Source organism: Poecilia reticulata, chromosome 5, assembly GCF_904066995.2.
Source record: "Poecilia reticulata chromosome 5, P_reticulata-male-v2, whole genome shotgun sequence".
NCBI classification, from domain to species: domain Eukaryota; kingdom Metazoa; phylum Chordata; class Actinopteri; order Cyprinodontiformes; family Poeciliidae; genus Poecilia; species Poecilia reticulata.
Genome location: NC_088834.1, coordinates 2,046,186 through 2,073,998, shown reverse-complemented (window position 1 = coordinate 2,073,998; position 27,813 = coordinate 2,046,186). Strand labels below are relative to the sequence as shown.

Below are 27,813 nucleotides of genomic sequence, written 5' to 3'. Positions count from 1 at the left end.
GACTGGAGTTCAAGGTTTTCCCAGGAAGCTGGACAAGAGGGGGACGTCTGCAGTTGTTGTGGATGAAATGTTACAGGAGCTAAACTGAGTAAGAGAGTCCTGAAGGGGTCTGTGGTTAACGCCAAGAACTATTTGTGCTCTTATGCATCATATCAACTGTCCAGAAATGTAAAAAGTAACCAACTAAAACAATAAGGGAACAATAGTCAAAACATGCAGTGACTCAACCAAGCTAACTTTGTAAAATCTAAAGAAGGACAAATTATGGCAACAGTGCGACTGCAGCATGCTTCCCCCCTGGGAGGCGTCATTCTGGAAAACAAGAGGTCAAAAACCTAAGAGCTTTGGGGTTGGAGGTCTCTGTTTAAACTGTCACCATTATGAAGGTTTCCATGAGTTTGATGTTGGTTTTAATCTGTTCCCAGATGCATCCTGTCCTACATGTTGGTGACTTTATGCACCTTAAGCTGCCACCACGAAGCAACGAGGTGAACAAATGAACAGGCACCTGCTGGTCAAACAGCTAGTAGAAAATGATGCTTTGGTTAGATCAACACAGAGACTGAAAAAATCTGCATCTAAATATTTAATTGTATGTATTTGATAGAGACAGACACAGAAAACAGGTTAAGGGCCACATGATGCCTGCATCAGTGTTTATAGCCATGGCTAATTCACCACAATCGTTCTTAGAAGAACCTTCAACAGTCATAGATCTGGGTTGAGGCTTTTGCTTCACACAGGACAGCAGGCTTTGTTTCCTGGAGAAAAAAACGTAGTAACAGAGTTTGTTAAAGATGGAGAGGTTTCTGTAGAGGAACTGTAGATAGATTGGAGGGAAGACGGACTGTCAACAACATCCGGGAATCAAATTTAGATTATGAGAACAGAAGCATCACCAATAGATGCCTTGATTAAAAACCAGAATGATTTGGGAAAAACAAAATTTCTGACAAACTTCATACCAACAAAGACGCAAAAAGAAAAGATGGTGTTGGAAGTGCTTCAAGATGTGGACCATAATGTCGGCTGAAGGGATTTCTGGTCGTTTTAGTCCTGTCCTTCCACCATCCATCAGTTCAATGCTGAAACGTGTAACATGGAGGAAACAGGAGAACCTGGTGAGCTGGAGCTTTAAGCTACTGTCATCCAAAACACGAAGAATCAGTCGCTCTTTTCAGAAGATGTGAATTTTTTAACAGAGGTGGAAGACTTGAGCCAAAATCTAAAATAAACTAAGCTTTACGGCAGTATTAAAGTCAGCAAGCATAAAGAGTCGTATCCCTCTCACTGACCTGCTGATTACAGAATAACTCTTGGAAAAAAACAAACTGACATTGACAAGTTACTTATTGAAGTTCGGGGTCTTTACAGTCACTGCAAGGAGCCAGAACTGAATTAAAAAAAGTAAATCATGAACCAACAGGCTCTTCCCTCCCTGGAAACCTCCATGGATGAGTCCTTTATTAAACTAACAGATACGCGTTCCCACTTTATTCTTTCTCCAAACACAGTTGTGCATTTGAACTGATCAATATGACGTTTTCAATATGCAGCCAAGTTTATCAATGCTGTCCTCCGGCATCGGCACATGCATTGAACGCTCACTGTGCGTTCCTCATAACGGTCATGATTGGCTAAGTCGTTGTGAGTTGGACCCAAAGTGCAACAGGATGGAGGCGGATGTTGGATGATAATAGTTTTAATAGTCCAAGAAACCACCTGCATAAACCACAGGACATCACTGGGAACACGAGAGCACAGAGCAGGGAGACGTGAGCACCCAGCAGGGAACGATGACGCCGGTAAGAAAACACACACACACACACCTACACACACACACACACGCACACACACACACACTGGGGCAATCAAGATGATGAACAGCTGGAACCAATTACAGGGGAAAGATGACACAAGATGCCTGAACAATCAAAATACAAAGTAAAAAACACAAAACAAGCCAAAACCAGAGAAACAGGCCAAGAACAGAGGAATTTCTCCTGCACTGCAAAAATTCACAGTTCAGAAATAAAAGTACAAAAAATGGTGCACATACTGTGTAATACAAGGAAACGTATCTGCCATGTCAAGCCTTTACAAAACACATAAAAATATCAAACTTCAGTGAAGCTACAAACACCTTAAGTTCAGGCAAAAACCCAAGAATTGATCCTGTCGGTACTAGAACAAGAAATGTTATTGGCTTATTTAAATAAAAATATGAGTTCAGTTACTTTTCCCGTCTGCAATATTTAAGTTGCATAAAAAAAAATAATATATATATATATATATATATATATATAACAGCGAATTTCTAAATGAATGTTTAAACCTTTTTAAAAACAGAACTGTTGAGGCGTTGGGGTCTTCAGCCCACAGAAACACAAAATGAAAATCAGCAAAAAGCAATGAGACGATAATCCAGTAATATGAAAACATACCTGGTGAACGTGAAGCATTGGCTCCAGCTTTTCAGGTGGAGCAATAAGTGAGGGAAACATGTCTGACAGAGTCGTCACCATGGCGACGCTTTGGTTTACTGAAAGAAAGACAACATTTTATTCGTGACTTCGTACTAATATCCTCAACAAGCTTCTGGTTCCTAAGCTACTTTCAATGTCAGATAAATGTGAAAATGGACTTGAAAACATACCTGTAAGTGTTTGTCCATCAAACATGAAAAAGAAGAAGAAGAAAGGAGGAGGAAGTGGAGGAAAACGATCAGAGCTGCTCTGCAGAACGGTGAACGGAGCACTGATACAGGTCACCCACCCATAATACAGCAAAGAGTTAAATTAGACATGAGTGTTGTGACCCACTGACCTGAGAGGACGGGTTTCAGATGATGGCTTTTGGTTACAGAATGAAAACAGTAACATGGTGAGAGGAGCGTTAAGGTGACGTTTTCCTGCCAAGGCCAGCAGAGATTCCTGGAAATTCACTTCAGTGTCAAACAAAAGAGCTGTGATTTGTTCTGCTTACAAAAGACAAATATTCCTCTGGAATCACTCATCCATGTTTGAACTAGACCAACTTCAAACCACTTTATAGTATACAGACCAACCACTTCAAACAAGGACTGTTTTCAGCTTTCAAATGATTTAGATTTTACATTGAGGAGGGACCAAGAATTACTTTTTATTTGGGAAACAAAATGAAACATTTGTCAACAGCTATGCTGCTAATAAAATTGTAGTGGATAAATATTAAAACTTAAAACAAATTTACAGGCGTGGAAACAAAAAGGTTTTATGTTGTATGATTTAATTATTTTCTTATCAGGGTGAATGTTTGAGCTGAACTGACTGATTGTGATCCATCTGGATAAAATTCAGACAACCAAGAAAGCTGGAAAGCACAGGAACATAAAGCTGTTGTTGGACTGATTAAAAATCCAAAAACCTTCTTTCTTTACCTCAGAGCAGAGAGTTTCATGTGATCTGATGGACTTTAAATAGAAAAAATAAATGCATCAAACATAAAAACAGTCTACTGTAAAACTGTACATATCCTCCAACACTGTACATATCCTCCAACACACAGTTAAATTGTTTCATTCTGAGTGTATATAAATTCCTGAAGTCAGTAGTGTAGCCATGCAGTACTCTGTTGACTCGTTAATTTACAACGTAAAGTTTTAAATTGACTTTTGTTTAAAAATGTTCCTATATTAACCGTTAAAAGTGATTTTGCACCATCCCACTAACCCACTTTAAAAAACTTTTTAAGATTCTCATTTGTCTAATATTTTTGATTTTCAGCCCAAAGAAAACACGATGTTGGATGTTTATGATTGTGTTGATGGAAAGTCGGGCAGGAGGTTCACCTTCAGCAGGATTTCAAACTGACATTTACAGTATCGTAAAATCTTTGCGGCTTTGTCTTCAGCTTTTTTATTATTATAGTGAATTACATGTCTGTCCCACCACATATCTGAAACGATGTTTTTTTTTCTTCTTTGTCTAAGGGTTTTGGTTTTGCTACCTATAAAGTAGTAAAATAGCCCAGTCTCGTGTGTAAAGCCAATTACAGACCCTGATGTAAACACTTAGTCAGTGTCATTACACTGGAACCAGACGACAAGACTTTAAAAATTGCCCCCTGAAGGAAGCCAAGTCCGCCACATGCGTGTGGAGCTGCTCACATTTGGGACGGCTGAGGATGGATTAGAAAACAAAAACAGACCCCAAAACAACCACAGTGAGACCAAAATCCACATTATCTCTTTAAATCAGCTGCTGCTTTCTCCAGCTAAATTCCTTATCATCAACATCTAAGGACCAGAGTCCAGACAACCAGCAACCCAAAATGATCTGCACAGCATTCTCTATTAAGTTTGACACTCTCTGCAGTCTGCTCTCAGTTTAGCATTTTTGATAAGGCTGATCTTTGGAAAACTCAAGAAATGTTGTTTTCTCCAGTTTATAACCCAGAATGTCACTAAGTCTGTGGTTTGTCGGAGGGTTTGCAGACACTTTGTTTGTGCAGAAACATCAAGAGCCTCCAAAGCCCCAGCAATAACATTTACGGCCTCTTTCCCAAAATTGAGCTCAAGAATTATGAGATAACTGAACATCTCCAAGGTGACGGATTTTAGGTTTAATCTGCTTTTATATCAGCAGGAAAAATATTATTTTGATCATCCACAAATCTAGATTTTCCATGCTGCTTTGTAGCCGATGTCTTTATTGTTCAACACATTTTGTTTGTAAATGCAGGTTACAGAGCTCCTTACTTTTATCTGTTATTCTTTTTGTGTTTAAATAACCAAAATTAACAACACAGAAAAGCATTTATGAAATGTTTATGATCCGTTCATCCATCCATGAACTGTTCGCCTAAAGTGATATTGACAAAAAAAAAAACACCACCTCTTTATTTTTGCCCAAAAATACTTTAGTTGATGTTGTACCAACTGAACTTCACATGCAAAAGACCAATGGGGTTTTTGTAGATGCAGCAAAGCATTTCCATTCAACAGAATCAACAAAGGTACAACTGGAAAACAGTAAGTTTGTGAATTAATCTCACATTTTTCCTCTATGCTTCATGCAGGGATGAAGATTCACTCACATGCCAGCTGCTGGAAACTGAAAGTGAAACTAATAACAGCTGAAAGCAGCTGATTGTTTCATAAAACCAACAAAAAGAAACTAAATCTTAATAAAAAGTAAAAGGAGATGCATCAATATTCAGTATTCTGAATTCAATCCCTGTATTCAAGAAGTTCATCAAAATCAACTCACATGCTTCAAAGACCTGATGGGACTTTATTCTTACACAAAATCCTCCTAATTATCTCACGTTTAAACCCATTTAGCTCCTTATTAATACACAGAAAAACAGAAACAGCAGCTTAAAGATCTCCATCTGCTGACTCAGGGTTTCAGTGACCCGCCAGTCTAAAACAGATTATTTTGAACTAATCACTTTTGCTACCAGATGCATTTTCTCTGCCACTCTTATTATTTTATGCTCCTCCTCCTTTGAGCCCTGCAGAGGCTCAGTTCCAATCTGTCACTGAAGATTTTCCCAGAATGCCTCTGGATTATCCAGATATCATTTCTATATTTTAAGGTTTTTGAATGGTGAAGTCATGTGGCTTAATTTGCAACATCTATGTTGCTCCTTAGGTTTGTTTATAACGTCTTAAACATGGGTTTTAATGCAGGATATTTGGTGATTACACTTATTTTTAAGTGTGTTTTTTTTTTTTTTACAAGGATGATTAGTTCTTACAATTGTCACTTTGGGATAGACTGCATGAGTAGAGTAGGGAGAAGAGTTTTTGGCTTTAACCACAATTTCAAATGAAAAATTACTGAGGTTACAGAAAAGCTTATTAAGAAAAAAAAATCATTTTTTATTTCAGTTTGAGTCATTTTCATGTGTTTATATTTGTTTTTTAGCTCAAACTACTGGATGCACTCAATAGCAACAAAGTGATGCATTAGAAAAGCTGAACCTCACCTAGAACATAAGGGATGTGGAAATAAAACAGTCATTTCCTGAAAGAGTGAGCAGTTCTGCATCCCACACCACAGACTGGGCCTTATGTGAATAGGTTATTCCTCCCCTGGGGGTAAATTAAATTAGAGGTTATTTGATCAGGATTTGTGCTTTCAAAGGCTTTTGGAAGGTTAATTCAGTTTAATTTAACTCTGAGTCTCAGATTTTATCCTCATAAGCAGCAAAGATGCAACAGTCCTTTATTTCTATTGCTATGGCTGTGATGTGCTGGGCATCAAACATTCCCAGAACCGTTCAAAACAAACCCAGATGACGAAAAAACTTCCTGAAGATCAGAGCACAGAGCTTCAGTATGAACATGCAGGGATATCTGTTGTTTGATATGAAGGAAATGACTTTTATTGTCCATATTTATTAATATCTGTACCTTTGATGTGTTCAAATCATGCAAAAATATCCAATTGAATATTAATCCAACAAAATTTAATCATACGGACAAATTTTCACACTAAAGTGACGTATGGACTGATAATTGTTTTGCTTGTCCACTGCTGGTTATTTGTTTCATATTAAAATTGTGATGCAAACGAGGACATGAAGCCCTCTGAAAACAGGACATCTCCACAGGCAAATCAGATAGTTGCAAATTCTGACCAGTTTGCCCAGGAGGGATCGGCTGCTGTGTCCAGGAAGCTACTTTGTAAAATGGGTCACTCCACTGTCTGCTTTCGACTCGTCCATGTTGTAGCTGCTGTCCATCTACTTGGTGCAAACTTTTGCAGTGGCATACTTTTGGAATTTACTAAAAATCTGACGCATCGCTTCCTGTTTTTAAGTCCTTTGGTTGTTCTGGTTTTTATCCTGATCAGTTTATGATGCTTTGATTTAACTTTAGCACTGCAGCATTACATCCTTTAGACTTTGACTCTTTTTCCTTTTGTTTTAAATATACTCAACCCCAACATGCTTTTTTCCTCATTGCTGTTTAATCTGTGAGCGTCTCTTGAAGGGTTGGATGTTGGGTTTCATTTTTCTCTATGAATTCTGCCATGCTGGCATAACTTGCATAACAATTTCCTCATTGACTCAGTCATTAGTAATGCATTGAAAGTCTTGAATAAGGATGAAAAGACCTGAATAAATGTAGATTTTTAAGTTGCATCCATATCAGGAAGGATGCACTGAAAGACAAATTGAATGACAGAGATAAGGAGGAAAAGAAATGAATTTATAAAGCCATTTGCATCGATCTCCTTCAATTCTCCTCTCTCTTCCATCAGAATTCTGTCTTTCCTTGGCTTGGTTTGTGGTGAACCACATGGTGAACTGCAGGCCAAACCTAGTCCCTGTTTTCTTATAGAGCTCACGGCAGCAGCACACAATGTCACGCTGGGCGGCCGACCGCTGCAGAACTCCAGTCAAAACAACTCCATCAAGCAGCTGCTGAAAAACCCTGAAGACCGCCGCAATCTGCAGAGGAAAACAAATCTTCCACTAAAGAAAAACCACAGCATCTACATAGGTGATCTGAATCTAGAAGACATTAATGTTGTGAATATTTTCAGGCATTTCAAACACAATTTCATAACTTGGGTATTTTCTGCACCGGCACAGCTCTCTGCCATAAAAACATGTTTTTCCCCCACTTATTTTTCCATTTTGGAATACCTCCTGCCCACTGGTCCCTGATAATTACAGCATACATTTCATTAATCCATGTCCTGCAAAACGCAGACAGAACCTGCACACAGATCCATTTGGAGCAGCAGTTTGAAGCTAATGCCATCAGACGTGTACAGCGTTGCTGCTGTGGTGATAATAAGCTGAGAGTCGTTCATAAAAACGAGGCTGGACATGTTGACCACACCACATGCTGCTGCAGACGCCGCCGACGGCCGTTAGCATGTGAAAACCGTCCAGCTCCAGTTATGGTCACATTTGTTTTGTCAAAAGTAACTAAACTATTAAAAGATTTACAAACCAAAATAGTCAGGGAAATTTTTATTTTACCCTTCAAAACAACAATAAAATAAGAAAAATGCAAACCAGTGTCTTAATTTGTAAATGTTCTCATTTTGATTTCATGCTAAACTCAGAGGAAGGAAAAAAGTAAAACTAGTTTGATTAGTTTCACTGTATTGTTACAGACGAACTAATCACCCTGTAAAATCCTCGTTTGCATGTCATGAAAATCTTGTGGCCAAACAAATATTTAATCCTTCATTCTGACTAGATTTCTGAAAACAAAGAGACAGAAAAAGAATCAGATTTGCATTTTGAGCTCTTGGTCTTTGTTTTTTTAACCACTTACCAATGGTAGCTAATGACTGGATCCAGTCACGCTGGGCTTTCAAACCAAAAGAACATGCATGTAAAAAGCTCACTCTTTCCTCTTTTTGAGGGTATATTTGCACACGAGTGAAAAGCGGCGACCTGTACTGATGTTTATGAATATTTGTATAAACCAATCAGTTGAGCAGAAGTGACTCTAAAAACCCACACCTGCTTTTACCGGCTGTTTTAGGCTCCACTTTTGTTTTTAACAGAAAGCAGAGGACAGATTTTCCTACAGAATTTACTGCTTCAGATGTTCAAATCCAAATTATTTACAATAAACTCATTGCATATTAAACTGCAGGCACCAAAGCTGCCAGCGTTCCTCTGAGCCGTACCAGTCAGTCTGTCTGCTTCAGCTCTGGAGCTGCTGCTGGTATAGGAGGCGATTTGTTGAAATTAAAAAGGTTATTAGCAGTTTAAATATGTAAACCAGGGAAATGACATTGCCTCACTGCACAGAGCAGCATAATTAGTCGTAATTAGGGTGAACCTTCATGCCATCCTTCTGTCTGGGTCAGCTCTGAACCACAGCTGCTGAATGGGTGCCAATGACTTCAGGCTTTTCTTGCCCTCCTAGGTCAAAGGTCATATTTATTGGGTGCCTATCAACTGGTGGGATCAGGAGACTTACAGTCATTAAGCAACATGTTGTGAAGTAAACAGCATAACATCCACAGTGGCCTTGGGCAGGAGGATGATTTCCTTCTGTAACCCAAACTATCATGAGTCAGTTATGAATTCAGCGCAACAAACCAAACGGTTGGCATCGCTCTTCGGAGATTATACCGAAATATTTTCCAGCTGGATCATTTTTTTCCTCTAAAACATTCCGATGTAAAAAACACTGTAATTCCATGAAGTGCTGTAGTTGTGCATTGAAGGGCCTTTTAACTGTGTGCTTATGGTTATGGAAATATTGACAATTAAAATAAGTACCATAAAAGTGTAATTTCAGCAGACATATTCACAGTTTGCAATGTAAAAATATAAAATGCAGCTTTTATTATGGCCTAAACTGCAAAAACACAAAACCTTACCAAGTATTTTTGGTCTAGATACAAATGAAAATATCTTAGTTCATATGAATTAAGATGAAACTAACACAAAAGTAACTTTCAGGAACATACAAGAGCTTATTTTAGATCTATACTTGCTTAATATTTATTTTAAAAAGTATTTATAATATGGGAGAAAAACATCCATCCATTTTCTTTCACCCTTGTCCCTCAGTGGGTCTGGAGGGTTGCTGGTTCCTCTCCAGCTAACGTTCCGGGTGAGAGGTGCGGTCACCTGGACAGGTCACCAGTCTGTCGCAGGGCAACACAGAGACACACAGGACACACAACCACACACACACTTAGGTAGAATTTGAAGAGGCCAATTAACCTGACAGTCATGTTTTTGGCTGTGGGAGGAAACCGGAGTACCCAGAGAAAACCCACCATGCACAGGGAGAACATGGAGACTCCATGCAGAAACACCGGGGCCAGGAATTGAACTGAGAACCTTCTTGCTGCAAGGCAACAGCTCTACCAACTGCGCCACTGTGCAGCCCACGGGAGAAAAACATTTGAATGAATATCGACCTAAAACGAGCTCCTATTTTTTGCTTAAAAGATATTTATAAGTTACTTTTGTCTGTATTCAATAAGTTATTTAAACTAAAAACAAGACTGAATTTACCTGGGAATAATTTGTGTTTTTACAGTGTAACTAGTTACTAAAGTTAGAAAAATGTCCACACAGCCAACCTTTAAATAAGATAATCCACACTTTTAATCAGTAACATGTATTATGAAGACCATAAAGAATAAACTGGAGGTCAGGCTTTGTTCAGCAGAGCTCATTTTACTGCAAATAAATAAAAATACAAAAAAATGCTGTAGATCTTAAAACTGTTTTCCTAAATCACAGAGGTATTTATTGTGTTTTCTTTAATATGAGGAATTTGAACAAATGAGAAGCAGGCTGAGGTTTCTGAGTCCACCTCGTGCCGCTGACTGCACCGGTCTTCAGTTCCAAAGGAATTTAAACTCATTAGCCTCAGAAGCCTTCATTACGGCACAATAACAAAGAACAAAAAATAAAGAGATAAACTGAGCCAGACACTTAAGAAAGATTGGTGTCTGGAAGAGAAAACATGCACACTGTCGAGCCGCTGCAGAAGTCTGTGGTCGTCCTGGCAGCTCCCATGAAAGCGTCTGGAGTCACCGCAAGCCTCACTGCAGAGTTTGGTGATTCTCATATGATCTTGTGAAATGAGCAAGACCTCAGGTTGCATGTTGTGGTTCCCAAATTGAAATGGGGATTTTGTTTCTCATATGATTATATAAAAATGTGTATAATGTTGTTGTTCTTCATTCCTCTGTCATAGAAAAAATCATGTGACAAAACCTCAAATTGCTCAGTGTTTTTATGTGTTTTCAAGCCAACTGTGTGGGTTTGGCTCCAGCAAAGCTGTTTTGGCAAACACAGTTTTGGTCAGTATACTTAATTCCAGTAGCGTGCAACTGGAAATGAGAAAACTGTAGAAAACAGTTTGAAAAACACAAAATGAAAGAAGCATGGCAGTAAAAAAAAATCTGGCTTAGGCAATAAGCACTTTTCCAGGAACAGAAGCGAGTTTATAATGTAATATTAGTGGCAGCGCTGATTTCTAAACACACACACAAACACAGTGAGGCTGTCCGGTGGCGCTCAGAAGGCAGATCTGCCCCGGCACCATAAAACGGTCGTGGCATCTTGGTATTTCCAGCCTGTCTGACCTGCTCTTATATAACGGACGCCTCTGGGTGTTTCAGCTCAGAACGGGTCACTCCAATGCAGACAAGCTATTACTCTATGCAAATTACTAAACATGCAAAACGAATGACATTTTACTTAAAGATCAAGGAAAGCCAAGTTTATTTGTACAGCATTATTTCTAACACGGGTAACTCAGAAAGAACGATTCAGGTGAGAATGAACAGGAGCAGCAGTACAGAAAATTATAATATTTAGTGACGATGTGAAACTATATGCAAAACCAATGAAATGAATAACTAATACACTGATTGTTGATGTTTATGGCTGAGCTGCAGCTACTTTATGTCTTGTTTCTGGTGCAAATATCCTAGTACACTTGAAAAAAAGCCAATAATTTACAAGTACGTTTTCAGTAAGATATATAAGCTTAATTAAGTGGATAATTCTTGCATATTGATCGACAGATTAAGCAGATTAGGTAAATAGATTAAATACTTGTTTCACTTATAACCGTAAAAAATGTCTTATATTCAAAAATGATATACCTGAAACAAGCTTATTTAGCCTCCTGGGAAGTTGTTTTAAGTTAGTTTTGTCTTGTTTTAAGTGTATAAACTGGACAGAAATTCTTGGAAACATTTTCTGGTTTTGCAGTAAATTTAGTGTTTATGTCCCTTTTAATCCAGACAAGGACATAAAATATTAAGAACAATCGTTAGAGAATATAAAAATCACATTTTAATAAAATGCTGTGACTGCAAAGAGTGATGCAGAGAGGTTTAATGTACGATGGAACTGAAAAACATTGCAAATTCTGACAAATATTAGTATTTGAACAATTGATTTTTTTCTTTAATTCCATTCTATTACAATTTCAATGTATATTTTAAAAACATGGAGCTGAAGCAGTTATGCAACAGACTGAATGAAGTTATTAGTCCAGACTGGCAGAAACATTTTCACTGACCTGTAACTGTAAGACTTTTGTCTTTTGACAGAAAAAGGTGAAGATTCATTACAAGAGACATTAAAATAATCTGAAAATAGCAACATGCACGTCTCCTTTAATGACAGGAAACTCTTTATTTTCAGGCTTTTTCAAACATTTCGTAGATACAGAGTCCAACTCAGAATCTATTCTTTGTACCAGTAACAACAATCATCTTTTCAGTAACACTTTGACATGTTGGGGCGGAGAAGCCAGGATCGCACCATTAACTCTGATGATTCATCCGTAAGCCAGAACCACAGATGGACGTCTTCAAAAACGCCTTAAAAGCTGAACCATTGCAGGCCAAAGTCCTGGCTTAGTCACAACGTTCATGTCAAATCTCGCAAATGGAAAGTAGGATTTGTTCTCATGTAGAAAGTTCACAACTCACGAATGGAAAATCCTACGATGAGATGGGAATTACGAAAATATGGGAGTTCACCAAAGTGGTTTTTTGTGTTATTACGTCAATATTCAAAGACAATCTTTGATTGTAAGAAATAAAATAATGAACTGAAAGCATCCCGTCTGTGTGTCTTTCACAGGGATGTCTTTCTTCCAAATAAAATCCATTATTGTTGTCCCACAGAGTTGTGTTCAGGTGCTGTGGGAATGTTAAAGTGAACCACAGGCAGCAACAAAGGTGTGTATTTAACAGCAGTTGAGTCAATAGGCGACTTAGAAGCCAAAATATACTTTAGGGGCAGTTTAGTTCTGCTCTTGAGTTTGTTTATATAAAAAACCCTAATATGTCATTTTGGCTGCTTGTAATAAATGAAACCAAGCCGCATGCAGACCTACAGAATGCAGTCAGAAAGAGGATTTGTGAGATTTAGCAGAGAGATCACGTGTTTCTGCTGCTGCTACATCATGTTAGGTAACACAGACATGACTCACGTAAAACTTCAATGATCCAAGATGAACTGACTCAGAGGGAAACACGGCCTCCTCCCTCACTGTGTTTGTTTTGAACAATAAAATATGGACAGGAAGGATTTTCATTTTTACCATCCAATGATAAAAATCACCAAACTCTTCATGCTGAACCTGCAGTGTCATCAGGCGTCTGTCTGTGTAGGAAAATCCAACCCTCCACTATTTTACATGTATTTGTTTGTGATGCTCAAACAAAAAGGGAAAATCACTTCAGAACGACGGCTGAAACATGGCAAACGTAAAACATATTTAGGGTTTAAGGAGTAGAAAATGGGATCCGAACGTTAAAATGTGTGTCGATGTGACTGTGCTCAGTGTTGGAAACAGAAATAGCTTGTAGCCAGTTGGAGGTCAGTGATATTTCTGTCACCTCCACGTGAGGAGAAGCAGTGCGACTGTTAGTATTATTTCCATTCCTGTCATACAGAACTCTAAGGCTTGACGTGATCCTGAAAATCAAGCGATAAAAACTCGTTCTTGTTCATGTTTTAGTCTAAATGAAGCTTCATCACAGATCTCTTCTGTCCACCAACGAGCTCCATGTCTTTTCCTGTCCACATTTCTGCCTGCACACCTCAACATGGGACTAATTCTCAGTCTCAAAATGACTGCAGTTCCTCTTCTCTTTCTTGCCACATGCCAACTAAAAAAATCAAGCTAACCTCTGAAATTCATGGACCACTGTAGTAAATTTCCCTTTACTCTGATTATTAGTTTCTAGGAAGGTAAACAGGAAGATTAGTCAGTGGATTTCCTACCAAAGCGTTGAAGAGCTGAGCATGACTTCCTGACATCGGGACCTACTTTCACTATTTTAACTACTCAACATCATTTCAGTTTGACTAACAACTGTGTTAGTTACTTTAGATGTATTTAACGGGAATATGACAGCTATCCATTGTTCAGTTTATTTCCATCCTCATCAGTCAGAGCTGCTTTTCAATGAAAAGGCTGCGTGTTAATATCAGGACATGATTCTGTGTCCAGCAGGACGACGATCGACACTAAACAAAAACCCACCAGCTCTGTTTAAAATGTGTGAAATATTAAGTTGGGTTTTGGTTCAGCACCAAGTGTAATTTGGAATACAATAATTATAATGATATGCGACATAATATAGGAATTATTTGTATTCCTATTGTTACCCTGCAGCCTTGAATGGCTGAGGGTAAAAGATGATCTTCCCTCAACGTGTGATGCTGTGGTATGAGAAAGACGAGACACACGTTGAGCTTCCTTCACATTCAACTGGAAGATTTATTCTTCTTCTGTGGTATAAACACACTTCAGGTATCACAAACTGCAGTAGAGAACCATTAACTTCATTACATCAGAAATGGCTGTAATATACCTTTAAACCAAACAATTATTATTTTAACTTGCTCCATTTAGCATCATGAATTCTATCAACTGACAAAATTAATTCACAAATAGCTTTTACTTCTCTAAACCATATTAATTTTGTAGTTAGTGCTTTAAATTCAATACCTTGTCCTCTTTTCTGAGACCTTTTGTACTTAACTATCAAAAATAAAATATGTAAAATATATTTTAACATTTAAGCATTTTAGCTTTTAACAATATCCATTGCTTCAGTAGAACAATAATATTTTACATCTTGCATAAACAACTATTCTCTCAATACAAACTGAAAAGGGTGCAATGCTCCTTTAATATTGTGCCTCGGTACTCAGTTTCACACGAAGATACAGTTTATCTGGTTTTTCAACAAACCGATAAAAACCATCACATTTATAAGATAAAGAAACCAGAACAATGTTCTTTGAGTGAGAACTCTCGTAAAAAGTGCAAAATACAAGTTCAAATGAACTCCGCTGTCCCTCAGCTAGCTCCTCAGCTAGCTCCTCAGCTAGCTCCTGAGCTAGCTGTCACACACATGTAGAGGCCAGCTAGCATTAGCTTCCATTAGCCTTCAAGAACAAGTCCCGTTTTCGTACACAATAACAATTACAGAGCGAACTTCGCGACTCATTAGTTGAGATTCGATTCAAGAACCTTTTCAACTCTTCCAGGAACTAATATATATGTATAAAACCATATTTCTACTGACCTGTGATATGAGAAAGACGAGACACACGTTGAGCTTCCTTCTCATTCAACGGGAAGATTTATTCTTCTTGTGCTCAATCTTCTCTATGCCACCAACGCGGCAGCGCCCCTAGCGGTTGTGTGTGGAATTGCATAGGACTAACTAAAATAACACTAAAGAACTTATTACAATGAGAAATTAAAGATACAAAAATAAAAATTATACTGGGGTGCCTATTTTCTTACTTATCGTTTGTAATTTACTAAGAACTCATTTTTCACCCTTCTACACTATATTAGTGGCTATAAAATCCCATAATTCATCAATAAGATCAATCAGCATACAGCCAAAAAAATTCACACAGTCGCTTTGAAAATTTCAGAGTTCAGATCATTCATATCCAAACCGTCTGTCATCATCAGTGTTTCCACAGCAATCAGCTCATAGAAACAACATTCCCATTCTTATCGGGAGACGCAGTGAAATTTTCCAGGAAGAATCTTGCAGCTACATGTCCCCGATCAAATAAAAGGTCACCTGCATGCTTTGGAGGAATGCTCACTTTGTTTCTACGAATCAGATTAGAGGATTAGTTCAGAGATTACCACCACAGTCACAGGAGTTTTTAGCTGTGAATAATTAAAGTGGAAACAGGTCCAGGTCCCACGGTGCAACACGCTGAGTCCAGTCGATCTCAGACAAGCTTTTGTCACATTCAGAGTCACAAAGTTTTTCTCAGACACATGGAAACCAAAACACTCAGCATTTTAAATGATTTAACAAAGACACAATAAAGCAGATGGCTTCTGTAAGTGGTTGTTTTGAAGCGTGGTTTTGAAAAGTTGGATTTAAGACACGAATGGATTTCGATTCTCAAACCTCATTTGTAACATATTTCAGCTCTTTGCTCACAAGTTGCATGTTGATTGTAAACCTCAAGGCCAAACTTTGAACAGAAGCTGTGTATTTAGACACGCTGCAGGAAAAACATGAAAAACTTCACTTCCCTCAGTCATTATAAACCGAAACTGGGTGGTTTTCAGCACCAAAGCCAAAGGGAAGGGGGCAGATTTAAATAACATCTCTTAGATTCTCAGCTTGAGTGAGGAAGCTGAGCAATGCGGCTTCATCACATCAGAGCCCGACTTATTAGAGCTGATAAAGTCCCTGACTCAAGCGTTAAGCTATGTGAAGCACCAAGTTATTCAGGATTTATTTATTTACGAGTCTCTTCAAAACCTCAGTGGCACAAGGACAGTCGATCACCGAAACCTCACCAACTATTGATGCCTTTTATGAATCATTGTCTTCACCAGGAGTTACATTTTAACTTGTATTTAACTTGAGTCAGATGAAAAATGGCATTAAAATCAGATTTTCTCTGGAGGAAGAGCTGAAAAACAGAGCAGTTTGTACAGATCACTCAAATCTAAAGCACTTATTCCAATATAAGGTGTTCAGTAACACACTGCAGAATCAGCAGCCAGGAAAGACATTCAGCTCAAAGTGTTAGAACCTGAAACTGCAACTAAAGTATTTTCAGAGTTTTGCCTCCATGCTGTGTGATACAGTATAAACAGTGCTAATCTTCAGGTTTCATGTGGGTGTGTGTGTGTTGTGTGTGTGTGTGTGTGTGCGTGTGTGTGTGTGTGTGTGTGTGGGTGCGTGCGTGCGTGCGTGCGTGCGTGCGTGTGTGTGTGTGTGTGTGTGTGCGTGTGCGTGCGTGTGTGTGGCTGGTGGAGATGCAAGGGGATCGCTTCTAAAAACAAGTGAATCAAGTCAAGTTACCTCTTTATATCAATAAATCATTTCAAGCACACAAAGGTGAGGTGAGTGTTGAGACGACCGGCTGCCCAGCAGGTTTGGAGGAACCGCAGCACAAGATGTCCTTCATCTTCATGACATTCAAATCTTCATCTGTTTTGACTGCCGCCTGCTTGGAGTTGCATTGTTTTCATAAGCTAACATAGATTTTAAATCATTTTTATTTAGAGCTAAATTAATTAGATTTACTAAAGGAGCAGTATTATGTGTTTTCTATTTTATGACATAATCAAGTAACTATGTGAACTTCAGTTGTTTCAATTTTATACCATAATTAAGTAACCATGTTATCCTTAGTTGCTATAAAAATGTGATATTAAATATGACTTGAAAAAATGGACTTTGTAATTTGATGCCTTGAATTGGGCCTCTGTCTCTTTAAGATCTCCTGCGCTTTCTGAAACTCCGCCTTCAGGAAGTTGTCCCAACATGACTCCTCTATTGACAATGGACTTCAAACTAAGTAACCAAAAACTAACCTCTAAAATATATGATTAAGATCATTAGATGTTCCATCAACACAGCAGCCTGTTGCTGTTAGCTTCCACTGAGCCGATTCCCAGAAACACCATCATGTTTATGTAACACAAACTAAGGAAGAAACAACTTCATCCTGATTACCAGGAATATAGTTTAGTGATGATTCACTCCTGGTAGGCAGTAGATTAAAAATGTTCCTGCTTCCATCAAAAAACTAAATATTCCATCATCAAGTTTTTAAAGATAATTACCAGTTTAGCAGCTTAAAATAAGCAGATTAATTTTTATCTGGAGTATCTATCACAATATTTTGATTTTTTAGCTGGCAGCTGAAGCAATGGCTAAATAATTCTGTTAATTCACAGATGTATCTGGATTTGTTTAACTCTTCAGAATAACATGAACATTGCAGAGTAAAACATGAATACTTTGATTAATTCAGCTTCAGGTATTTTCTGCTGGGAGATAAGGATTCCTCCCGACCCCACTGAGGGACAAGGGTGTTAGAAAATGGATGGATGGATGGATGGAGATGAGGATTCTGGTATTTTGTAACTCAGCCTTGTTCTGAACACAAACCTGTTGCACATTCTGAACTCGTCACAAGCCGCCATGTGGAGAACAGCATGCTGATGAGTCGACAGCTCATGGGAAAAGTTTAGAAACATTTTAAACATTGAGATTTTTAACACAAAAAAACAAGAGTACTTAATAAATCTGCATCTCTCCACAATGGTCAAGAGATGTGAAATGTTTCCTGTAAACTATTTTTTTAACCAAATAATGTTTTAATATTTAATCAGTGCTGCAAATGCTGAATCAAAAACAAGATGTTTAATTATTTGTGTTATTTTATCTGATAATGGAATTAAATACTACTTAGCGTTTAGACTTGCAGAACATTGTGTGAAATCTGATTACAATTGAGTTTTTAGAACAAAGACCAAAAAAATAGAGCTACAGTCTTATCAAGAAACAGAAAATGTTGAAACTCAATCAGACATCTCCAGACAGTACATGTGTCCCGTCAGGCAGAGTGGGGGAACCATTACCCCAGCATGTTGAAACGACTTTTGTCATTTTATTTTTGCTTTTAGACATCGTTTTTATCCCAGTACACTTGGAGCTCTACGGCCTCCTGTAAGCATAAACTGTGCAAAGACTATATAAAACAATTCAAGATATATTCTTCAAAATGTTTTCCAGGTGGTTTGATCAATAACTGGTTTCAATAAGGACAATAAACCATTCAGGTAAATTCAGTGGTGGAGAAAGTACTCAAAACATGTACTTAAGTAAAAGTACAAATACACAGACAAAAATGTACTCAAGTAAAAGTCAAAGTACCACATTAACATTTTACTTAAGTAAAAGTAAAAAAGTACTAGTTTTTAAAAATACTTAAGTATTAAAAGTAAAAGTACTTGCTGAATGCATTGCCTAATCACTAATATCATTAAGTGTACTGATATGCCACAGATAAAGCATGTTTTTATTGTGTTTACTCTGTAACATAGTTTAGACTTAGATATATGATTCTATGCATCATAATTTCAGGGATGGAAACATCTCGTCTCCTGTCCTAACATAGCATGAACTTCACTTTTTTTGCCACACATTTATTTTGAAAGAAATTCAACTGGCAGAGGAGGACATGGAACCAAGGAGCCTCGTAGCAGAGTTGTAGTCTGGACCACTGAACCCAAGACCAAATCAAAACCAGCACCCCGCGCTACATGACAATAACATTAAGTGCACCTATCAAAACTGCTTCTCAAATTGATCTGAAAGATTCACTTTCCCACCTAGATATTAAATACTTAGAGCTGAAATAAATTTAACCAGTATCAATTCAAACTCTTCTTCATTCTGTTTTGCTTTCATCTCTGTGCCACAATACACAGAGGTCTCCTGCCATCCCTAAAAAAATAACACCCTGGGCGGTTGCCCATATTGCCAATGTCAGAAATAATAATTGTCTGCACCATTAAACATAGCAATTAACAACGCTCAACTATGAACACTGTCCAAGGCCCAATAAGCAAGAAGTAACCAAGCAGGAGGAGCACCGTGACTGTTCTCATCCTCCCTCCTGCTGCAACGTCTGCCACCATGACAGGAGATGAAAACAAAGAGCAATGAGCATGCTCTGTGTTGCTACGTTCTTGTTTTATTTATTCACCAATTAAATATAAATATATTTCAATGAAATAAAATAGCTACTGCAGTGTACGCAGAGCATTACAAGAACAAAGAACGGCTCTCAGTGAGGTTTCAGCACTATAGGACTTAGTCAAGATCCGTCCAGAAGAATCGGATCGTCCATGAATGTCATATTACAATATTGCACTTTGGTCACAGCGTTGTCCCATATATGCGACATGTCAGTCATCGCAGATGCAACATGTGTCTCAGTCAATACAGCTAGCTTTGCTAGCATCACGTCCACGGAGCTTAGCTTTCTTAAAGCTTTCCTTCCAAGTGACGTTAAAAATTGGACGAAGTCCCACCGTCTGTGAAAGCGAAGCGCTGCTGATTTTACATGTCGCCATATCTTAGGATTTATGCAGCGCTTCTGTACTATTATATTACTGACGCTCAGAGGAAACTTCACATTTTAACGGGAAAAAAAAACACAATGCGACTTGGATGTAACGAGTAACGCGACAGTTTTGTAGAAATGTAGTGAAGTAGAAAGTACAGATATTTACTGTAAAATGTAGTGGAGTAAAAGTAGAAAGTACCCATTATTAAATATACTTAAGTACAGATACACGAAAATTGTGCTTAAGTACAGTAACGACGTACTTGTACTTCGTTACTTCCCACCACTGGGTAAATGATGCTCCTAAACACCTTCATTAGTTTGTCAGGAATATCTTTGTTGCAACAGGATCTCTGTTCTCTCTCTCTCTCTCTGTGTCTCAATCTGTTATACAGACGATTCCCAGAAAACCACCGGGACGTTTACAGGACGTTTGCTGCCATCTTGTGGTTAAAATGGAGCAGCACAACAACTTCCCACGTTCACAGGTAAAAATGTAAGAAAGTTCACTTTCAGTTGAGAAACAAAAATGCAAGAAACTTAACTCTTTATGTCTCCAGCTCATCTGCTGCGGTTGTTGTAATTTTCATGTTTAGTACCAGAAATTAAAAATAAAAACACTCATTGCTTTTCTTTTTTTTTTAATAGTTCAACTAAAAATTGTTTCCAAATGGATCTGATTTAAACACAAAAATACAAATGGGGATAAGAAATGATTAAATGAAACCTTTCAAACGTAATATTTGTGACATAATGGACTTCTGAGATGTATTTACATAACTGGGATTTTAATGAATCACAAAAAAAAAGCTCAATTTATGCCTGCTAATACTTCAAAAATACAACCTGAAATCACAATGAGACACTTTGTGACAAGTACAGAATGTAAAACTAACAATTTCATCAAATCTGAAAATATTTATATCCTGAGCAAAGTCAAATGAAGTATCCACCGACGAGTTCAACAACAGCTACACAACAAAAAACAAAAATAAATGCTGTCGTTCTTAACTTTCTCCATTTCTTCACTCAAAAATGTGTTTGCAGGCAACTTGACAGAGTGGGAGAAGTTTTACATGTGAAATTAGAAGTATAATAAAGGAAGAACAAAGAAAGTGGGCAACACTTTACAGCAGACATGGAGACACCAAGCGTCCGGTATCAGCCCACCCTGAGGGGCGGAGCTACCAGAACCACGCCGTCGCCTCTGACAAACAGCATGGGGATGTTCCGCTTTGTAGACTGAAAAACAGCATGAAAAACAGTCATATTAATCTGTAATCTTTCATTTTTAACTCAAGTCTGCAAACGTAGTTATGAAACATATTTAACCAGGAGGTTGTGGCGTCTGCTGAAACCACGTCCAACACATTTCTGCAGATCTACTCTGCTTTTTAGTACCAACACTAAGAGATTAGACTTTCTAAACTATTATGCAATCTTATAAAAAAATGTAACAGATCTCTGCAGGCAGCAACTGGATCCGATTACGTTTTAAACTCAAAACGTGCAAAAATCTGACCTTCAGGGGGTCAATTAAGATAATTAAATGACCAAGGAAGTGAATCAGAGCTGTGAAATATATTCTATTGTTGTACAAAAAGAATTACGATAGGTTACTGGAATAAAAAATATGACATCACACCATAAATTGTAAGTACCACCCATTCAAAGTCTGCATGCCAGTGATGCATATAGACAAACTGACCTTGATTGACCAAATGTATTTTTTTAGTAGATGTGAGGCTAAACTTACAGAAAATGTTGTTGACAAAGTGATGATGGGAAAGAAAGCAGCATCAAAACAACCACAGCAGTTTAAAACGGACTGAGTTTGTAACACTGTAGATGAGGTGAACTAAAGAAGATTGCATAAATCAGAATGAAGTGTAGAAATAAAAACAACAAAAGGAAGACGGGTACTTTACCTTGTAGAGTTCCTCATACGTTTCCTCATCGATCTCCACGGTCGTCACCGTCTCCTCCACGTCCCCCAGGATCATGTTCAGGTGCTGATCATATGCCTGGGAACACATGAAACACATGAATGAGGTCAAAGATCTAAACTGACAGAAGTGGATCACCTGATCCAGTGGGTGTAGCTTACATGCAGACGGCCCCGCAGCTCCCGGTCGTTCCTCATCTTGACATAGATCCGCTCGTCCAAACTGAGCCTGATCAGGTCAAGCGGCTCCTCGACTGTGTTGGTAGTTGGTTGCTGCAGAACACAGAGTGACACTTATTTCTGTTTTCAAACAGAACCTGTTATAAATTATCCTGTGGACTTTATTGATGGTCAACAGACAGGAGAGCTGCGTCTTGAGGACAATACTGTCTGCTGACTGGATGCTACCATTTCATATGCAATGCACCAAATCTGTTCATTTGCAGCTTACAAGTATATACGTTGTATACTCTTATTTTGTTCTTTAAGTGAAACAAAAGAAATTTATTTTCCAACTTAGTCACATAGGATCTGCGGAAAAGATCTGACCCACTATCTCACATAATGATGGTCAGTAAAAAGAATTAAAATGAGCGTTAAATCACACCAGAAGACAAAGAAAAAGCATTTTAAACAAATGCATGGAGAGCCCCAAATATGTTATACCTAGGAAAAATATACAGAAATACTGGGAAACGCAAAAGTCGTACAAATTAGATTTTTAAACACGCAGCTCGCTAAGTAACCAGGTATTTTATATCAGATACAATTTCTTATCTAAACGTCGCGGTTCAAACTTAATGAAAAATGCTATAAAACACCAAAGCAGAAGCTTCCTGTTCTTGAAACGCAGGAATATAGGTTTTCAAAATATGTGCAGTAAAAGTTACATTACCTGGCATCATCACCCAGTTGCGAAGGGAAAGCGTGAAATGTCGTGAAATGAATTACTTCTATCAGTTATGTACTTTATTTTGTAAACGGGTGACAAAAACCATCCAAACACGTTTTAATGATATTCACGACAGCATTGTATGCTGCAAGCCAGGCTAATTCGGCTAGCTGGTTTCACAGGCCCGAACAGGCTCGTAATAGTATTTTTAAAACCAAAATCATACACTATGCGTAGAAACTCAAGCAGATGTCTGATTATATTACTAATATTTTACACAAAGTCAATACACCAACGACTTCATAATAATAATTTCGGCTTAATTCAACACAGCTGAACAAACCTGCTCAACTTCGTCCGCCATGTTTCTTTGAAATTACGTCGAGCGGAGAGACGGATACGGAAGTTGCCAGGTCCGTAAAAAACTCCATTTCAGGAAAAAGCAAAGAACACTTGCTCCTTTCGAAGAAAATGACTTTTATTTCTCCCTTTCTTAATATGGACAGATTATGCGGCGCTCCAAAAATCGATAAAAATAACCTTAAATTTATTTTTCTCTTAATAAAAAAATATATTATATAGATTTCTTTGTTTTCAATTCAAATGTAAGCCATATTTTATTTGTGTAACCCTTTCCAATTATTAATATTTACATCTTTGCTGTAGTTTTGCTTGATTTCTCGTTTACTTCCAGCTCCCTAAGTATTCACTCTACAAGCTCAATATTAGTTGTGGGGATTCGTAAGAACGACAAAAAGAGCAAATTTGGCAACCCGTTTCAGGAGAATAAAGCGCGTCCTCTGTTCCTTCTTTCCAGGCCTTTCCATAATCCCATCGCATCCCTGTGAGGTAAGAAAATAAACCGCCAAATGTGTTTAGTTTTCACTATAAAAATCCATCTTGTTTCATTACTGCGATCTGTTTTCCGTGTTGAGCGTTTGTAAAACATCATGACCCATTTAATAAGTAATAATATAGTGAGTTAATGTATATAATATTCGACTACAGTGGAATTATTTGTCAAATAAACCAGTTTTATGTATAAAATTTCGTATAAGACGTTGATGTCTTTTTCAGTGCTTGATGCCATTTCATTTTTTGTGTGTATTTGTTCTTCATGACTGTTTCTCCACTACACTGTGTGTGCATACAGCAGTGCTTGTGCCAATGTGCGCCTCCTCTGTCCAACAGACAGCCCAGTGCTCCATACTGGGTTTGTCAGCAAACTGAGGAGGCAGATCAGAGCAGTGGCTTTACCCATTCCATCCTTAGCTGCCAGGTTGCTCTGTGGTGGAAGAGATCCCTGCAACAAACATGTCAAACGTGCATCAGCCACTGTCGACTAACACTGCATCTTATACTTACAGCATGCTGGTTTGTGCATTAACTGGTTGCTTAGTGATGACCAACCTGCATGCTGTTTTGTGTTTGCTCAACAGGAACATAACCAGCCACGGGGTGGAGCTGGAACCAAGACCAAAGATGACATTCTGCTGCTTCAGGTCAGCCTCATATTGGCACAAAAATAAACATGTCTGGGAGACAGAAACAACAATCTGCTCTCCGAAGCATGTGCATTTTTTGTGTTTTATTGTATGAAGGTTCAAAGCAGTTAGGAATTGGGAACAATTTTTACAGGTTTTATAACTAAAGTTTTTGACTTTGTCAACTTTCTAGGTTTTGATTATGACTTCTTGTAATTTTCAGTTCTTTAAATACATTAGTCTCTTCCACAGTTTGGTTTCGTTACCTTTCATCGCACTATTTTATAAAATAATTTGTGTACAAATGTTCCTCGACTCTAATCTCCCAGTTTAGTCACAACATGCTGACGTTGAGTTTTGTTTTCCCACTCAGTCACATTACAAATTATTATCGTTTGTAGGTTTTAAATGTCGTGAGGATTGTCTTTGTTCTTTTGAGCCGTTTCTATCGTCATTTCAGGGGAGCTGATCATTCTGACCATAGTGTTAAGATCAGTTTGATTTGGTTTTTTATGAATGTTTTTTGTTAAAAAATAAATGTCTTTTTGTAAGTTGAACTGAGTCCTCACCTTTACAGGTAACAACACTGGTTTTGCATTCATGGCTCCACCTTGATAACCAATACACAGTTAAATGAGCAAAATTAGTTATTCAGAAATCTGTTAAAATGCAGCATTAGAATAAATTATAAATTATTTGATTTCATTCTGAATCAGATGTTTGACAAGAAATGATTTTACATTAAAAGGAAATATATCAATAAGCACAAAAGGGATATTTTTTTTTAAAGATGATCATTATTAATAGAATAACCAAATAAAGCCTTTATAGATAACCACATAAAATTACTTTGGAAAATAAATCAAAACCTTATTCTGCCGTATTTCAGCATTTTTTATCTTTTAAATCTGATGCGGCAGTTGTAGTTTAATTTATGGCCACCAGAGGTCGCTGGCAGACCTAGTGTTGTTAATTAATCTCTCCCTGCCTGACCGGTTTGACCAGGAAGCCAATTTTTTTTAAAAACTAGAAAAAGTCATCCATCGAAGTATTTAAGGTCTTGTCCTTTAACAGATCTGTGTGTTTTGCATCAATGTCGTCAATGAAAACATGCATCTGCTTGGAAACTTAATTTGATTGAAAACCAACAAAAGGAGCAAAATAATTATCTTCATTTTTTTGTTTATTTCCAAGACTTTTTTTTATTTGCTAACATACATTTGGCATTACATAAATGACCCCATTTTAAGTAAGTCATAACTAGATCCATATATAAAATATGGATTTCATTCTGGCCGAGCATCAAACGCCACAACACAAAGATGATGAGGTCCAGCAGATATTAGTTTGATGAATTTTCTTTTTCACTGTCAGCGTTTGCTAATTATCATGTGTCAAAGTTAAAGTTAGAAAACCAAAGTCACGTATGTGCACAGATAAGCACCTCATCTGCTTTGTTTTAGGAAATTACTCTCAGTGACGCATTTCACACTAACCACCTTCTCCATTTGGTTGAGACAGATGCAGAAGAAGAAACCTGCTGCTTAGAGACTCACGGCTTTCTGAAGCGACTCAGTAATCTGAAACAGACCCAGTTGAAATCTAGCTCATTTGAATATTCTGTTTTTCTTTGTGACCATTTTTTTTGGAATTAATATGCAAATTATAACAAGGTGCCCTGCTTTGAGAATGATTGATGGGAAGCCATTAGACATGACATTTTTTAAGGACATCAGGTCGCATGCACCTGCACTCAGCAACTTCCCGTTCTACTGGCTCCAGGGTAGATAAAACGGACTGGAGTAGGTCGTCTGAGCAGAGTGGATGTGACGTGTGCTGCCAAATAAGAAAGATGAAAAGGGGAAAGGAAAACGACTTCTGGAGGCTCGGCCCGGCTCGGTGTTTTTGGGACAAAGCATTTCCTGTTGGCGTGTTATATGTGGGCTTTTTAGAATTAGCTTTTAAAGAAAGGAACAATTGTTCGTGTTGATGAAAAAGCAGCTAGTCGGAGCTTTTAGCTAGAGAATAACTGAAGACGGTGACACATCACCAAAACCCCGTGGGAAACTAATGCATTAATACTTTGTGTCATTTCCAAAGAAGCACATTTAGTCCTTTCTTCAGTTTCTTCATTGTCGTGTGTGTGTCTGATACTTTAATCCATAAAAACAACTCCTGCTCTAATGGACCGCATTCTGATCAGATTTTCTTTGGCACAACGTTCTAACTTTAACTAGGTCATTCTGGTGAAATAACATCACAGTGGAACTGAAGCACTCTTCTCTATATTTTAATATGCAGATGGCGGTAAATATTTTAGAGTAAAATAAAAATACGATTTTTGCAGAGTTGTGCAGACTGTCAGATCATTTAATGAAGAAAACCTACATCTCCTAACATCGCCTCTTCTACTTTTAAAAACTGCCATTTTGGATTAACGCAAAAAAATTTACTAGTAGAAATTTGGCACCGTAGCTCAAAAATAAAGAAAATATCTTATAATTTTAGACATTTTTTAACATCAAGGTTGCAACATTGTGCTCCATGTCAGATGGAGGCGTACAGCTTTAGTTTTCCTCCTTCACAGGTTTGAAAATGATTTCAATCCAGACGAGTTTCATAACAACATGTTGCACTGTGGCTTCCAACTGCAGGATCCTGTTGGAGGTTCTGTCATGCCGAAAATACTGTGCAACAATCTGCAGAGTGATGCAAGCTGAACGTTTTCCTGTAGAGTCGTGTCGTTGTTTTACTTCAGTCTGTCCGTCTTCACAGCTGCAGTCAGTCTGCTCTCCTGCGTCATTCCTGGATTTAGGCCTCAAACTAACTGAGGCCTGGCCAAACACGGAGGCACATGAGTTACGGTGGCATACAAAATATTTTTAGATCAAAAGTGAATATACAGTTCAAATGTTTACATACAGCAACTAAAATAACACATAAATCTTCTCTTCCCACTGCCTGAAACCTGAAGTTGATGAGATCAAATCTCTCTTATTTTAGGTCAGAATTACCAAAATTATTTCTATTTTCTAAAATTGAGAGAAAGAATATGCCAGAGATTTAATTATTAATGTCTTCAAAATCAGAAGTGTACATGCAGAATGATTGCTGTCTCCTAAAACAATGTGGGAGATCCCAGATGATGATGTCACAGCTTTGGAAACGTCTGATAGGTTCACTGACACATCTGAACCTGTCAGACGTGTCATTGATGTATTTTAAGGCATGGAAGTGACCGTTACCTCAGAAGTGAGGGGGGCACATTTTCCAGACATCTATCTGGTGATTAACAGACAAAATGAAAGAATTGAAGGAGACATGAACATTTGTGTCAATGACCACACAGATGTGCGAACTTACCCCCCGTCTCTGGTCCAGGGGTTTTAAAGCCACACCTGGAACTCTCTGCTTTCTGGTTGGACACGATGAGGAAGTCAACAGGAATCAGCCAACGTGTCAGTTTTCATCTCTTTAAACAGTTATACATAATTACATCCAACCATCACACCCAGGGGTGAAAGTAGTTTTAAATTCTTGGGGGTACTATGACAAAAAAAAAAAAAAAAAATATATATATATATATATATATATATATATATATATAAATT

General features: G+C 37.8%; 1 protein-coding gene and 2 long non-coding RNA genes across 3 annotated transcripts; 1 reads left to right on the top strand and 2 right to left on the bottom strand.

Moving 5' to 3' along the window:
- Positions 1-573: 573 nt before the first annotated feature.
- On the bottom strand, positions 574-16,642 carry LOC108166296 (uncharacterized). The gene is made up of 5 exons (XR_014087481.1): positions 15,054-16,642; positions 2,657-2,757; positions 2,445-2,542; positions 966-1,085; positions 574-761 (listed from the first exon to the last, which is right to left on the bottom strand). It is a non-coding gene; the product is annotated as an uncharacterized LOC108166296 (long non-coding RNA).
- A 4,010-nt stretch (positions 16,643-20,652) lies between these two features.
- lsm3 (LSM3 homolog, U6 small nuclear RNA and mRNA degradation associated) lies at positions 20,653-23,149 on the bottom strand. The gene is made up of 4 exons (XM_008408295.2): positions 23,062-23,149; positions 21,989-22,099; positions 21,810-21,905; positions 20,653-21,123 (listed from the first exon to the last, which is right to left on the bottom strand). Exons 1-4 carry the CDS (start codon positions 23,080-23,082, stop codon positions 21,043-21,045), a joined length of 309 nt encoding a protein of 102 aa, XP_008406517.1. The 5' UTR covers positions 23,083-23,149; the 3' UTR covers positions 20,653-21,042.
- An 89-nt stretch (positions 23,150-23,238) lies between these two features.
- Positions 23,239-24,759, top strand: LOC108166302 (uncharacterized). Its single transcript, XR_001776622.2, has 2 exons — positions 23,239-23,567; positions 24,158-24,759. It is a non-coding gene; the product is annotated as an uncharacterized LOC108166302 (long non-coding RNA).
- The last annotated feature ends 3,054 nt before the right edge of the window (positions 24,760-27,813 follow it).

What these genes read in the sequence shown, in the direction of transcription:
- lsm3 (XM_008408295.2), bottom strand. Translation starts at nt 23,082, where the DNA reads ATGGCGGACGAAGTTGAGCAG. An exon ending in TGGCGGACGAAGTTGAGCAG is followed by an intron (nt 22,100 to 23,061) that starts GTTTGTTCAGCT and finishes TGTGTTCTGCAG; the next exon opens with CAACCAACTACCAACACAGT. An exon ending in AGCTGCGGGGCCGTCTGCAT is followed by an intron (nt 21,906 to 21,988) that starts GTAAGCTACACC and finishes ATGTGTTCCCAG; the next exon opens with GCATATGATCAGCACCTGAA.